The 16,896-nt window shown below is 44.1% G+C and overlaps 1 protein-coding gene across 1 annotated transcript in view; it reads left to right on the top strand.

Moving 5' to 3' along the window:
* The window catches only part of LOC121950400 (NT-3 growth factor receptor), a 269,926-nt gene that overhangs the window by 240,392 nt on the left and 12,638 nt on the right, over positions 1 to 16,896 (top strand). Inside the window, exons 15-16 of the mRNA XM_042496388.2 lie at positions 5,719 to 5,891; positions 10,057 to 10,300. Coding sequence (XP_042352322.2) covers positions 5,719 to 5,891; positions 10,057 to 10,300 — 417 coding nt within the window. The remainder of the gene's footprint in view (positions 1 to 5,718; positions 5,892 to 10,056; positions 10,301 to 16,896) is intronic.

The raw sequence follows: 16,896 nt of genomic DNA, 5'->3' as shown, positions 1-16,896 counted from the left end.
ATCGAGCCTCTCTCTCCATTTGTCTACCATCCATCCATCCATTTTCTTCCGCTTATCCGGGGTCGGGTCGCGGGGGCAACAACCTAAGCAGGGAAGCCCAGACTTCCCTCTCCCCGGCCACTTCGTCCAGCTCTTCCCGGGGGACCCCGAGGCATTCCCAGGCCAGCTGTGAGACGTAGTCTCTCCAGCGTGTCCTGGGTCTTCCCCGGGGCCTCCTACCGGTGGGACGTGCCCTGAACACCTCACCAGGGAGGCGTCCTGGAGGCATCCTAATTAGATGCCCGAGCCACCTCATCTGGCTCTTCTCAACGCGGAGGAGCAGCGGCTCTACTCCGAGCTTCTCCCAGATGACCGAGCTTCTCACCCTATCTCTAAGGGAGAGCCCAGCCACCCTACGGAGGAAACTCATTTCGGCCGCTTGTACCCATGATCTTGTTCTTTCGGTCACTACCCAAAGCTCGTGACCATAGGTGAGGGTAGGAACGAAGATCGACCGGTAAATCGAGAGCTTTGCCTTTTGCCTCAGCTCCCTCTTCACCACGACAGATCGGTGCAGAGTCCGCATTACTGCAGACGCTGCACCGATCCGCCTGTCGATCTCCCGCTCCATCCTTCCCTCACTCGTGAACAAGACCCCGAGGTACTTAAACTCCTCTACTTGGGGCAGGACTTCGTCCCCGATCCGGAGGGGGCACGCTACCCTTTTCCGGCTGAGAACCATGGCCACGGATTTGGAGGTGCTGATTCGCATCCCAGCCGCTTCACACTCGGCTGCGAACCGATCCAGTGAGAGCTGAAGGTCACGGCCTGATGAAGCCAACAGGACCACATCATCTGCAAAGAGCAGAGACCCAATCCTGAGGTCACCAAACTGGACCCCCTCAACACCCTGGCTGTGCCTAGAAATTCTGTCCATAAAAGTTATGAACAGAATCGGTGACAAAGGGCAGCCCTGGCGGAGTCCAACCCTCACCGGAAACGAGTTCGACTTACTGCCGGCAATGCGGACCAAGCTCTGGCACTGGTCATACAGGGAACGGACAGCCCGTATCAGGGAGTCCGAAACCCCATATTCCCGGAGAACCCCCCACAGGACTCCCCAAGGGACACAGTCGAATGCCTTCTCCAAGTGCACAAAGCACATGTGGACTGGTTGGGCAAACTCCCACGCACCCTCAAGGACCCTGCCAAGGGTCCAGAGCTGGTCCACAGTTCCACGACCGGGGCGAAAACCGCATTGCTCCTCCTGAATCCGGGGCTCGACTATCCGGCAGACCCTCCTCTCTAGTACCCCCGAATAGACCTTACCAGGGAGGCTGAGGAGTGTGATCCCCCTGTAGTTGGAACACACTCTCCGGTCCCCCTTCTTAAAAAGAGGGACCACCACCCCAGTCTGCCAGTCCAAGGGCACTGCCCCTGATGTCCACGTAATGTTGCAGAGTCGCGTCAGCTACGACAGCCCCACAACATCCAGGGCCTTGAGGAACTCCGGGCCGACCTCGTCCACCCCCGGGGCCCTGCCACCGAGGAGCTTTTTGACCACCTCGGTAACCTCAGCCCCAGAGATAGAGGAGCCCACCCCCGAGTCCCCAGGCCCTGCTTCCTCACTGGAAGGTATGTCGGTGGCATTGAGGAGGTCTTCGAAGTATTCCTTCCACCGATCCACAATGTCCCGAGTCGAGGTCAGCAGCGCCCCGTCCCCACCATACACAGTGTTGACGGAGCACTGCTTCCGCCTCCTGAGACGCCGGATGGTGGTCCAGAACCTCTTCGAAGCTGTCCAGAAGTCGTTTTCCATGGCCTCGCCGAACTCCTCCCACGCCCGGGTTTTCGTCTCGGCGACCGCTGCCGCCACACTCCGCTTGGCCTGTCGGTACCTGTCTGCTGCCTCTGGAGTCCCACAGGCCAAGAAGGCCGGATATGACTCCTTCTTCAGCTTGACGGCACTCCTTACCGCCGGTGTCCACCAGCGGGTTCGGGTGTTGCCGCCCCGACAGGCACCGACCACCTTACAGCCACAGCACCGGTCGGCCGCCTCAGCAATCGAGGCACGGAACATGGCCCACTCAGACTCAATGTCCCCCGCCTCCCCCCGGGACATGGTCGAAGCTCTCCCGGAGGTGGGAGTTGAAGCTCTTTCTGATGGGAGACTCTGCCAGACGTTCCCAGCAGACCCTCACAATGCGTTTGGGTCTGCCAGGTCTGACCGGCATCCTCCTCCACCATCAGAGCCAACTCACCACCAGGTGATGGTCAGTTAACAGCTCCGCCCCTCTCTTCACCAGAGTGTCCAAGACATACGGTTGCAAGTCCAACGATACGACTACGAAGTCGATCATTGAACTGCGGCCTAGGGTGTCCTGATGCCAAGTGCACATATGGACACCGTTATGCTTGAACATGGTGTTCGTTATGGACAATCTGTGGCGAGCACAGAAGTCCAATAACCTCCAGGTCTCACTGTCGTGCCAACGTGAGCGTTGAAGTCCCCCAGCAGAATGAGGGAGTCCCCAGAAGAAGCACTCTCCAGCACCCCCTCTAAGGACTCCAAAAAGGGTGGATACTCTGAACTGCTGTTTGGACCATAGGCACAAACAACAGTCAGGATCCATCCCCCAACCCGAAGGCGGAGGGAGGCTACCCTCTCATTCACCGGGGTAAACTCCAACATACAGGCACCGAGCCGGGGGGTAATAAGTATTGCCACCCCTGCCCAGCGCCTCTCACCAGTGGCAACTCCAGAGTGGAAGAGAGTCCATCCCCTCTCGAGAAGACTATTTCCGGAGCCCAAGCCGTACGTCGAGGTGAGGCCGACTATATCTAGTAGTAACGTCTCAATCTCGCACACCAGCTCAGGCTCCTTCCCCACCAGAGAGGTGACATTCCACGTCCCCAGAGCTAGCTTCTGCAGCCGAGGATCGGACCGCCAAGGTCCCCGCCTTCGGCTGCCGCCCAGCTCACATGGCACCCGACCCCTACGGGTGGTGAGCCCACGGGAAGGAGGTCCCATGTCACCTCTTCGGGCTGTGCCCGGCCGGGCCCCATGGGTAAAGGCCCAGCCACCAGGCGCTCGCCATCGAGCCCCACCCCCGGGCCTGGCTCCGGGGGGGGCCCCGGTGACCCGCATCCGGACGAGGGGAACTCTGGACCATTGGTTGTTGTCATCATAGGGGTCTTGTGAGCTACACTTTGTCTGGTCCCTCCCCTAGGACCTGTTTGCCATGGGTGACCCTACCAGGGGCATGAAGCCCCTGACAACTGAGCTCCTAGGATCACTGGGACACGCAAACCCCTCCACCACGATAAGGTGGTAGCTCAGGGAGGGGTGTCTACCTCATGGATTTATTATAGTAAAATCTGGATACAGCTGTGGGGGTGGAGCCTCCTTCATTGGAGCCTCATTAGAGCTGCTCACTGGCGCTTGAAGCAGAGAAAGCTCTTTTTCCGGGTTCAGAAAAGTGTAAAATACCCAGATCTACTGGCCCATAGAACATGCTGGTAGTGATTGGCTCGCTCACACAAATGGCACATTAAGTGCTCGAAGCAAACAGCGCTCGCTCCTCATATGGTAGCTTAGCGTACTAGCAACAGTAGTTAATCAACGGTATAATGACAGTGGTGTTGTGTCAATTTTAATATTTACTTGATAATCAGATAATGGTATATCAATCTCTCTATACACACACACACACACACACACAAATATACAACTTCACAGGGAATCATTTCGTAATCACGACCGGAGAAATGAAATGAACAGAATCAAAAAGTGTCCACAAAAATGTAATAAAAGGTGGTGCCTTGTTACATTGCCCCGTATATTATCAGCAGCTCAACTTTACTGTTTACTGTTTAATAACTGTCACTAGTGCTCCCTGCTGCTTACTGATAACTGGTTGTTTGAATACAGACTGTGGACTGTATATACAGTCTCTAATACAGACACAGTAAGACTTCCATATTACAGGCTTTACAGCCAACAGCGTATGGATGTGTTGTAAGATGGTAAAACTGATGAATTATGATTTAAAAATGATGAATAACAGCAAAAATACCACCACACAGTGCAGTCCTGCGGGTCAAATGAGCATTTATTTTATGTGTGGAGAAGTATTTTTATTTATTCATTTATTTTTATATTCGGAAAATGGCACATTAAAAATAATGGCTATTTAAAAATGTGTTCTGAGTTAATGTGTCTCAAAAAAAATTATCCAGTGATTTAAGGACGTCTCTTTCCCAGCGTTAAACAAATGGGTAAAAGTCTCTCTGGGCCAGTGTGCGTCACATGATGGTGTAATTCCACATTTGGCGACTATGTAAATTCAGATCAGAGCGTGGCGCACTTCCTGGGGGCTTGGTCTATCTCTCTTTCTCTCTCTCACTTGGTCTTTGTCCACCTCTGTCTCTCTGTCTGTCTGTGTCAAGCCCCCAGGAAGTGCGCCAGGCATTTTAGACATTTCTAAACCCGGAAAAAGTACTTTCCCTGCTTCATGTGCCACTAAGCAGCTCTCATAGGGATGAACGAGGCCCCACTTCCATGGCTGTATCCAGACTTATAATAGATCCATGGTCTGTTTGTTTGTCAAGCTCCCAGGAAGTGCGCCATGCATTGATGAAAAATGTTCATAGTGGCCGAAAGTGGAATAAAACTGTTTGAGTCGGTCACATGATGCACACTGGCCCAGAAAGACTTTTCCCCATTTTCTAACATAGGGAAAGAAACATCTGCAAATCAGTAAATACATTTTAGTGAGCATCATCTGTCTTTATCCCTGTCTTGATGTAAACCATCCGGTTCAATAACATTTGGAAAGTCTAAAACAGCCGCAAGATTACATTTTTTAGACCACCATTCAAGCTACCCCAGGCATTTATCTGGAAGTCGGTTGCTGCGCTGGTGGAAAAATAATAAAAGAACATGCTTTTGAAAGTTTTTCTGCAAATAGCATAGTATTGTTAATTATGATTCACACACATTTTTTTGTAATTATTATTATTATTATTATTATTATTTTGAGTTGGTTGTCCTTGCACAAATTTTCTTTTAAAGTGTAACAAAGAAGACATAATAGTATGGAAAACCCAAACACTGTCTTTAGAATTTGACAATATAAAATGTATGTCTTTATTCTTATTACCTCAGTAAAAGAAAAAAATTGTGCCAATAGGGTAACTGCTATAAGAAATCATCCTACTGTGTTGTGTATTCTTATCCTAGCAACCATCTACAAATACCCTTAAAATGACAGTAAATTCTATTCAAACATATAAGCCATGTAATAAGTTAAAACCAACATTATATATACCAGTATTTTACCATCTTGTTACTGTGGAAAATACAGTTTGTTTTTGCTGTATGGTGATATTGGTTTTATACAGTAAATTTAAATGTAAACATCAGCAAAATCTTTAACTTAGACAGAATAATGCCATTATTTTTGGGGTAATTGTATGCTTGTAACATTAGGGTATTACTTATTAATTAGAGTATTGTACTGTTTTTTGATTTATGGTAATTCAATGTGTCTGCTATGGTGATACACAAGTTTACATTTTACGGGCTACTTCTGTTGCAATTTGACAGTTTTTACCATACTTTCTACAAATATTTTTTTCTGCGCAGCCCATGTTGTTTGCCACTGGCTACCAAACTGGTACCCTTGATCTAGTCATGAGCTGGCGGTATGATCCAACATGCTCTCTCTCTCTCTCCAGACTCTAAAGGACCCCACTCTTGCAGCCAGGAAAGATTTCCAGCGTGAGGCTGAGTTGCTGACCAATCTCCAGCACGAGCACATAGTGAAGTTCTACGGTGTGTGTGTGGACGGAGATCCGCTCATTATGGTCTTTGAGTACATGAAGCACGGAGATCTAAATAAGTTTCTCAGGTGAGTTCTGCAGACAAACAACAGGTGGTGGAGCATGTGTGGTGTGATTCAAGACACTGATGGCGTTTAATCAGCTGAGGCTCCAGACCTTTGGGTGTAGAGCCAGTGGAGTTACTGCTGCTGCGGGCACACACATCATCAAAGGTTTAATTTACTAATTTTGTCTCCACTAGGCATACCTACTTTAAATACTGACATTACTCAGTGGCTCACATTATTGTTTATAGTTTAGTTTAAAAGATACATAGACCGGCTAATTACAACACAACAAAGTGACACCACAAAAGTGTAAAATAGCTCTTCCATACTTATTAACTCATTGAGTGCCAGCCCTATTATATAAGAAAAAGTGGCTTTCAAGACCCACAGAATATTTTGTACAAAGACTCTGAAAACACCGAATAGCTCAAGTGAAACAAGAAACTATTTTTTTCGTCATGGAAAAAAAACGTTTGTTTGCACCTTGTTCTATTCTTTATCTGAAGTTGAATAGAGGCTAGTTTCATCAAAAAGACCACTTTTCTTCTAGAAAGCTGAGAAAAATGCATTTTTGTGAAAGGGAGTCTGTCAAGCAAAACAGTGATTTGAATGTTATAATTTTGCCTGACATAAAAGACATCTTAAAATTGTATTACAAATGTTATTTTATTGTAAAATAAATATGCAAAGTACAGCACAATGCAACAAACCATGGCCCCCAGTTCAGAAATTCAAAATAGAACCGGAGTCCTTTTCCATTATTCCTACATGCAGTATTCGGGCGACCAGGCCTGCTTTGAACACTGAGTCAAGAGCATGGGGGGGGGGTCCATGAGAGTTTCTTCCAGCGTCCGCTGGCGATACTGGCCACTTGACCCTCTCCATTTTTTGGGGGACATTTTATGCTAATATTGAACTGATGTAGCTTTGCTGCTGTAGTTTCAAATCACCTCTGTACAGATCACTGCTCTCTGATCCCGGCTACTCCACTTGATGCTTTGATCTACCGTCTTTTGTACTACAACTACAAATCCCAGCAGCATCAAAATTACAGACAGGGAGCGTGAGAACGCCCCCTTGTGCCAGCCGCGGAAAACACACTTTGATGTATATAAACGTCAATGGCACTTAAGCGTTGGCTTTTGAATGACGTATATATACGTCAATGGCACTCAGTGAGTTCAAGAAATTGTTTCTCCTAAAGTAAAAAGCACAATAGCATGTATGAAGTGCCAGCAAAAACGAAAAGCCAAAAAAATAAAATGAATAAGCCTGTGTGAACAAACTTTTATACAATTGTATCAATTTATTTATAAAATACATTGATACAACTGTACACACACATTACTGCATCCCAGGTTTAAGACTGAATTGCATCTATAAAAGAAAATTCTGCTTACTCATCAAACGGCTCAAACTGCCTGGATAAATAGCCAATCATAATGGGGTGGCACCTGGGGTGGCCAATCAGGTTTTAGGGGTGGCCACTCCCTAGACACACCCCTGCGTAGACAAAAATAAGGACCAAACAGTTTTGGTTGATGAAGTGAGCAGCAGATGTGCAGTTATATGTAACATCAATGAAAAATTCATCTGACTAACACGTATGCCACAAAAGCAACCTTTAACTGACCTTATTTCACTGGTCACAAAATAAATGTAAACAGATAAATGTGTATGATAGCTGGCCTGTGGTAATGTGAAACCCACACAAAGTAGCAAGCTAATAAGCAAGAATGTTTCTGTGTTGCTTGGCAACAGTCCAGTCCCAGTTCAGGTGCAGAATTATTTGTGTTGGCAGAGCAAAATAAATCATTAATTAACAAATAAATCATAATCTTTTTTCCACTTTTTATCCATCCATCCATCCATTTTCTTCTGCTTATCCGGGGTCGGGTCACGGGGGCAGCATCCTAAGCAGGGAAGCCCAGACTTCCCTCTCCCCGGCCACTTCGTCCAGCTCTTCCCGGGGGACCCCGAGGCGTTCCCAGGCCAGCTGTGAGACGTAGTCTCTCCAGCGTGTCCTGGGTCTTCCCCAGGGCCTCCTACCGGTGGGACGTGCCCTGAACACCTCACCAGGGAGGCGTCCTGGAGGCATCCTAATTAGATGCCCGAGCCACCTCATCTGGCTCTTCTCAACGCGGAGGAGCAGCAGCTCTACTCCGAGCTCCTCCCGGATGACCGAGCTTCTCACCCTATCTCTAAGGGAGAGCCCAGCCACCCTACGGAGGAAACTCATTTCGGCCGCTTGTACCCGCGATCTTTTTCTTTCGGTCACTACCCAAAGCTCGTGACCATAGGTGAGGGTAGGAACGAAGATCGACTGGTAAATCGAGAGCTTTGCCTATTGGCTCAGCTCCCTCTTCACCACGCTTCCACTTTTTACTATTAGCTAATATATGGCGCTTGTAGAACTGTTATATTAAAGCAGTATCACAGTTGAGGTTGTGCTGTTTTACTTGAATACTTGTGATAATCAGTGATGATATGCAGTACAACATCTCTCTATCATGTGATGAAGAATGTATGAATGCAAATACAACCACTTCTCAATACATGAGGGATGTAACTTTGGTTACAGGAGATTTTGTTTTCTAGAGGTCCATATGTTATTTATATTTTGACAAGAAAGGTCCCAAGATGAGTCAGACTCTGCAGCCCTACCTGCAGTCGCTGCGAGCTGCTCTGGATGAGAGTGCAAGCTAAATGCCTAAATTGTAAATTGCAGTTGGTAAGCTAATTAGCTGCATTGTGTCTGCTGTAATTAGATGTTATTTGCTCCAAGGATGCTTTGCGCTGCAGAATAGAACATTGGTACTTAGTCTGCCGCCAGGAAGTGAATTCTGCCCGTGCTTATTTATGACTGTATGCAGGTACGGCCGGCATGTGTGTGTGTGTGTGTGTGTGTGTGTGTGTGTGTGTGTGTGTGTGTTTGTACGCGCTTGTATGTGCATGCTTGTACAGGACTGTGTTTCAGGGAGTCGGTCTGTGCCTCTGATGCTAAGGCTTCTTTCAAGAAAACACTGCTAATTTAACCAGCACCCGTTGCCCTACAAACCACCATGTTCTCACACACTCAAAGGAACACACACTCACACAACAGATACACACTGGGCAGCCACCTCACTGGCATCACTTCCTCCATTAGAGACTTAAAAGTCAGTGAAGCTGAAAAGACACACACACATGCACATACACACACACACACACACACACACACACAATGAAACAGACAACAAGCTTGCACTTTATTGGCATCACTTCTTTTAGAGATGTTATGGGCTGTACCAGGGGTTTTAGGCATTTATTAAGTATACATAGCTGACTACAGTCTGCCTTAACAATACAAGACTGATACCAATATCAATATTTGATACTTAAATTAATCTGAAAAAAACAAAAGCAAACAATATCTTGGTCAGTTTCACCGCATAAACAAGCACATGATAAGAATCACTTGTTTTTGGTTATTGAAGAATTGTTACCAAAATATGTTGAGCTTGACATTACAGAGGGACAAAAACAGTAAACACAGGACCCACAGCAAATGTAATCCGCTAGCAGTCATTAAATTAACAGTAATAATGAATCCAAGGAAAAAATAAAATGCAAAATATCTGAGCATGAACAGTCACTGCAGCATGTTCCTTTGGAAAATAGTCTTATCTAAAAAAAGCATTTTTTTTCATGGCATTTTGTTCAAGCATGCTTAGACATATCCAAGGACTGGTTGCTCAGTTGTTGAAAAGCACTGCTTTGATGAGATATCAAATAAAATCATGGATCAGAAGAATCCCTGTGAGGCTGCCTTTCAGTTCACAGACAGTGTTTCTCGAATGAACCAAACAAGTGTTGCAGTCAAATATTTACTATTATGGATTATGTTATCTTAAAATGTTTTAAGGGTCTACAAGTTAATGTTTATATTATCATAAAACAAACTGAAAATATGCTTGTTTAAGGAAGGATATTTAGTTGGGTTCTCTAAATGGACAACATTCCAGTGCAATATAAACATGTGAAGTTAATGGGCCACAAAATGTAACAGCAGCAGTATGGCTCCTTACTGTAAATCAGAAAATGTCAAGCTGCATTCCACTGGCTGAAGTCAGGGTGTGTCAGACAAAGATTCTTTGATCTGAAATATTCCCTGAGGTTCTAACTCCCTCTGCAACTTCCTTCTCAGAGCCCATGGACCAGACGCTATGATCCTGGTGGACGGACAGCCTCTGCAGACCAATGGGGAGCTGGGTCTGTCCCAGATGCTTCACATAGCCAGCCAGATTGCAGCTGGGATGATTTACTTGGCCTCTCAGCACTTTGTGCACCGTGATCTGGCAACCAGGAACTGCCTGGTGGGGAATGGCCTTCTGGTGAAAATAGGAGACTTTGGCATGTCAAGGGACATTTACAGCACAGATTATTACAGGGTAAGAACATAGCTGTTTGTGTCATGCATAACATACCTTTTGTTAGTGTTTTTTCTTCAGCTATTTACCCAAAATGAAAAATAACCTTGCAGTACACAGAATGTGTGTCTCATTTACACAGAAATCTAGATATATTGACATCAGTATTTCATGGTGTAACTCACATACACTCTACACTCTATCTCTAAGTATCCTATGGCAAGATACTGACCTCCAAAGTGCTCCCGATGGCTGCTCTATGGTGTGTGGGTGCCAAGCCACTTGAGGCTGATTCCAGAAGCCTGTCAATCCCCAAAGACCCCCGTATTAAAATACCAAATTTTACAGCAGAAATGTCACCATGCACAGTAGCCTTGACCACCAGTGTGTGAATGTGTGTGTGTTGTTGGGGGAATGTGACTCTGTAGTGTAAAAGCGCTTTAAATAGTTAAAAGAAAAGAAAGCGCGGGTCCAGTTACCATGTTCCCATGAGATTAACCCATTCATTTCAGAAACTGTGCTTCTTCTGATGTCAACCTTAGAACAAAATGTCAACTTTGACCAATGCACACTGATCATAATCTAGTTGCTAGCATAGCCACTGGGGATTATGATTGTGGATCTGGACTGTGATTGTTTGGAGGGTGTAGATTAACTTCTAGTAAAAACATTTGTTTTGGTGTAGTTGAAACTTAGAATACATTACTCATGCAAGCTCACCTTTGGAGGTTTTCATTGTCTGCTTCCACTCCACACTGACTGGTTTGGCTTCCCGAATGTCAGCAGTAGTTGAATTACGCTCTACTATTGTACAGCAGCTGCTATCTGGACTGGCACTGACATTATAAGTCTCTGTATAGCCTCTCTGGATGTTTTAGGGTGCACCCATCTTTTTTAATAATTGGTTATTTTTAATAAGCCCTAGACTATAGATGAGATGTTGAAAACAATCACGAGTCTCTGATGAAAAAACAAGAAGGCTTTTTGTATGTTCCCTGCCTGTGTCAAGTCAAGTCAATTGTATTTATATGTACATAGAAGAGCTTCATCTTCAGATGATGGTAACAACAGCTCATTTTCAGGAGACTCTCAGCACTGTAATGGGCATGCTGGAAAATAATTAGTATTGGCAGTAAATGTCAGTAACTCCACTGAGACCCAGCCGTCTAAGTAGCTTAGGTGGACTGTCTCAGTAGGGCTTTTGGGGGATGGCAGCAGAAAAGGCTGACTGACTATGTTTTAATTTAAATCCTGGTACAATTTAACACACAGAATTGTCTTAGTCTGTATTTACTCATGTGCACTCACCCCCAGCTCAACATCATGTTGGGTTGTCAATGTTAGATTTATTTTGCTGGATATATATATTTTTGTGCAAGGCAGCTGCTGGCCATTTGGGTGCCCTACTTGTTATGGCTTTACTTATTTTCTTCCTCACTTGTTACTGGAGGAAGGGGATCAAGTTTCAAAACAAACACATGCTGCTGCAAGACCGGGCAGGGAGGAGGAGTCGCTTCTGCTCCTGAGCCCTGATACATCCAATAATGCACGTAGCTGACTTGTGACCACAACACATGATTATTTTGAGCAAATTAGTATAGTTAAGGCTTATCTTATTGTCTATGTACTTCAGCTTCACTTAAAATAAAATAATTCATCATTTAGGCCTGTAATTGTTAGTATGATCGGTTAGTGCCTCAGTTAGTGCCCCCTTGGCACCGTGGTGCCCTGCGCATGTACATAGCGGCAGTGCTGTTTTTGTGTCACCACCAGCTTTGAGTCTGAAAGGTAAAAAAGAAATGTATGTGTTGCTGCTTTAAACTGAGGAAAGCAAATTAATTTGGGTTGAAATTACTTCTTTGTTAAGGTTGCAGGATTGTCACCATAGTTACAACAGTAAACACTTGAAGTTATTTGTAATCGGTCATAGTTTTCAGACCTTGCATCTGGGTTGCCCTCCTGAAATTGTACTTCAAATTTCTCCCTTTTTGACACTTTGTCCTGACAGCAGGTGTCTGAATATTGTGCCACACTGTGTTACATCAGACGCTCTCTGTCTACACTGAATTGGTTAAATATTGCAGTCCATCATGTAAATGTAAGTGCTTTTGTCAAGCATTGTGTTAGATGAAGAGGCCCAGACCAGAATATCTTTGGAGGTGATCTCTGTTTTTTTTCTGACAAAGGAGGTTAATAACAAAATCCTCCATCAATCATCATAGGTTTGCCTTTAGCCCCTCTCCCATGGAGAACAATAGCAAAAGGGCATGCAATACATTAAAACACAAACAACAGGCCTGACAACAAGGTCGCTTACCTCCCCCATGGAATGCAACAGCAAAAGGATAGAGGTAAGGCAGGAAACACAAGGATAAGTGAATGTAGGGGTACACAAAGTCTCAAACATTCCACATATTGACTGGAGACCTAACATGTGAGGTTACAACTATTTGCACAGATTTTGTGTAATTATAATACTAAACATTATTTACAGATGTGCTACTCTGTCACACATATTGCTGCTGTATAACTGACTTTGTTACATAACCAAACCACTTACCAGCTGTGGTCTCAAAGACGTAACCACTGGAAAGATGGGTGAGTATGCGTGTCCTTATCAATCATATTAACAACAATACTATTGCATTAAATACTCGCAATAGATATTGTTGTAGCTACCATACTTATTCATACCACCATCTCCAACTAGTAAAACAAGCTCGCTTACTAACAAGCTCTGCTGAGCTTTCCCCTCAACAATACTTACCCAACATGTTCAGCTCCCTGGCTATCTCCTTCAACCTAGATGACAACTGCCAACTATGTTATTCCTCATTTTGTCCTAGTGAATCAGTATTTGTTTTCACCGTGGTGCTTTCAACGTAAGCGACAAAATTAAGATCGAAACATTACATCTAACAAAGGTTTTGGTCAAAAATACACGCTACAGTGGACTGTTTCACTCACAGGCAGTTAGGACAGTCCAGTGGAAAATAATGTGATCACACTGATTAAGTCCAGTTGGGACACAGTGTTCCACTGTAGACTGCTGCTTCATAACTGTTTGTGTCTCCAGACTGCAGTCCTAATTTGTAAACTGTCGTGTTTTTGTGGCAACCTGGATGATTTTGGTTATCCAGTTTGTGAGCAGTTCAGGACATTTAACAGGGCTTCCTTTGTATTTGCTTGTGGTGGAATGTCGACCACTGTGATAATGACCGATGTGATTTCAGTCAGTGTGTAAAAAGAGTCACCCAGTTGAGTGTTGCTGTCCAGTAGTCCAGGATTTAGCCAAGGTTCAATTAAACAAAGGACATTACAGTTCCTTATATCCCAAAAGAAGCTGACACAGACCCAGAGGTGATCCAGTTTATTATCCAATTTATCTTAACTAGCAGGATGTTTGACAGAAGAGATCTGTGCGGTTGGGATCGCAGCTGGTCTTTAATACCATCACCCATGCCATGATGGCTCCTCAGATATAGACATGTGGATATGGATTTGGTTTTGTTTGTCCATGTGGTTGGAGTTGTGGCCTGTGCCCATCTTCTCCACCTTTCTCTCTAATATTTATTCTGATGTTAGCACTTGAAAACATAAATCAGCCAGTCTGCAGAGTCGGCAGGAAGAGAGTGGAACATTGATTTCCGAGTCAGTGATGTGTGTCTTAAATTTATCGATCATTGTTATCACAGAAGTACAATGGGAGAGTATAAATTACACCACTATCAGTAAAGCTGACAGAGAGGTGACTGGACTGGTTTGTGCCTGGTAGATAACATGTTTGTCAAATTTGACTAATTGAATCCTCCATTGTTGACTTTGACTCCTTTAAAAATGTAGCAATCCTGCTCCCCTGTTTCCTAGTTTTCCTGGATCCTGGCCGTAACTTTGGCTGTGCCTGACCGTGGTGATAGCTGTGCTAGTGCTGTGACCCTGCCTTTGGTTGTGCTAGTGCTGTGGCTGCACTGATACCTTTCCACCCTGCTTGCCCTGATCGTGGTCTGGTCCTGGTTGCACGGATGCTGCGATCTTTTATCACAACCCTCAACATCATTATAGAGTGCATTTTATAATTTCACACCTATCATCATATATGACATGCGTCTGTTGCTATTATTGCTGTGCCTCTCTCCCCCTCTCCTCCCCTCTCTCTTTCTCTTTCCTTTTTGCCATGAATTTATTTCATTTGTTATTTACGACATCTATTGCACGTCTGTCAGTTCTGGAAGAGTGATCCCTCATCTTCCTGGGGTTTCTTCCTTTTTTTTCCCTTGTTACAGGGGTTCTTTTTTTAGGAGTTTTTCCTTGGGTGATGTGAGGGTCTAAGGGCAGAGGGATGTTGTACACTGTAAAGCCCTCTGAGGCAAACCATGTTTTGTGATAATGGGCTCTATAAATAAAACTGACTTGACTTGACTTGACTAGCTTACATAGCTTTTTTCCCCATTTTTCTTGGTATTTTTTCATCTCTTGGCAAGTCAGCCAAAAACTCTTTTCCAGACTGCAGTTGAGCTGTACGTCTGAATTATCCGAGTCATCCAGGACTTCAGGTCAGACAGAGTGCATAGCCTTTGTCCTGAACTCATTGCTGTTTCCGATCAGGTAATGTAGATTGAACATGGACTTCCAAAGATTTAAAGCTTTTGAATTGCTGGCAGTTATAGGTGCAGACAGAGACAGACAGACATCAGGGACTATTGGTTAATGGGTAGTTAGTTGTAAAGGTTTTGATATCATAAACTTCAATTTTGTAATATTTTGCTGGGTTGCCTATGTCAAGAGCTTGAGTGGGTTGTCCTCTTATCGGAAGGTCAGCGAATTGATCCCTGGCTTCTCCAGTCAACATGTCGAAGTATCCTTGGGCAAGATACTGAACCCCAAATTGCTCCCAATGCTGCCTCATTGGTTTGTGAGTGCGTATGAATGGGTACTGAGTAGCAGGTGGCACCTTGTACGGTAGCCTCGGCCACCAGTGTGTGAATATGTGTGCGAATAGGTGAATGCGATATGTAGTGTAAAAGCGCTTTGAGTGGTCTTAAAAGACTAGAAAAGCACTATACAAGTATAGTCCATTTACCATTTATATTAGCCCTTGGTTTACAACCTTACTTTTACACCTCTAATGATAAATGATTGACAGAGGGATGATTAGACTGACAGCTACTTATTATGACAAGCAGCACTGATTTAGCCAACAATAAATGATGTTACAGCAAGCCACCAAATAAAGATGTGTGATTGCTTTCTACTAGCCAAACACGATGCATGGTAAGGGGGGTCAAGGAACGAAATGTAACCTAAGCTAAGGTTAGTCAGCTCAGTGTAACTTTATGCAGCATGGATCTGGTTGCTTTGTGATTGAGTAATTTGAAAACAGCAAGCTAGGCAAGGCAAGGCAAGTTAGTTCACATAGTAGACACAATGCAAATCAATTTGCTTGACAGCGGCATGGAAATACATGAAATACAACACATTGAGCAAACATCAAAAGTGCTAGTAAGTAGGCTATTATGGGGCCAATAGTCCACATAGTAAGAATATTCTAAATATGGTTGTAATGGTTCTTATTTATTTTCCAGCATTTTATCAAAATGATGCCAGTCAATAACGTTTAGTCTCATGTTTGTCACTGTTTCAGCCGATGTCCAATAATTTATTGCTTGCACCTACAGAATAAGCAAGCCCAATATAACTAGATATCAGATGACAAGATGGCACATTCCAATCATAGACTTTATATAAAGATGGATGACATGACAGCTCTTCAAAAGTGAGGCCAAAACATCCCGCCCCCTCCATGTTAGTGGGTTGGACATGGGCCAAACTAAAAACTCAAAGTACACATCAAATAAAATGTTCCTACCCTCATGTTTTTTCCAAGTGTTTTTTTTTTTTTTTCGTTTTTCTCATAGCTTTGTTTTAAATACGTTATTTGACACTATAAATATGGATTTGGGCATTATGATTGACAGCTGTTTGCGTCACTTATTGTACCCATGTTTAATGGCACTGCTCACAATTGGTTGGATTTGTTTCAGCGGGAACTTGATACCGTGTAGATAGGTTCTGCATTCACTCTGGCTCCAAATAATGTCACCAGCACAAGATGGCAGCAGCTGTATCCAGTAGTGCTGCACAATTAATTTAATCACAAAAGCAATTGCAATTTCAGGCTGTGCGATTACATAACCGCATAAAAGGCTGCGATTTGCATATTAATGGGGGAGGATGTGGAAAGTCCACCTGCAGCCAAAGCCAAGAAGAAAACTTTTGCCAGTTAATGAAAAAAAAACTTTTTTCTAATATTAAGTTATTTTGAAAACAGTACTGCAAAAACTTAAGGTTTTGTATTTTTCTTATTCGACTTAATATTTTTACAGGACCCTCTTGAAACTGAAGGAATTATTATTATTATTATTATTATTATTATTATTATTATTATTATTATTGTTATTGTTGTTGTTGTTATTATTATTATTATTATTATTATTATTAGGGCCCAAGCACCACACTGATAAGAGTCCAGGCCTGAAGACATCTATAGTGCAATTTTGAATTATAGTCAGAGTGCCATTGGTAGCAGGAAATTTTTTTTTTTACTCTTTGATTTTTCC

The sequence above is a fragment of the Plectropomus leopardus genome, chromosome 7 (genome assembly GCF_026936395.1).
Source record: "Plectropomus leopardus strain MGB_pleo_1.0 chromosome 7, ASM2693639v1, whole genome shotgun sequence".
NCBI classification, from domain to species: domain Eukaryota; kingdom Metazoa; phylum Chordata; class Actinopteri; order Perciformes; family Serranidae; genus Plectropomus; species Plectropomus leopardus.
Note: the sequence above shows the minus strand (reverse complement) of the source record. Positions and strands in the feature narration are given on the sequence as shown.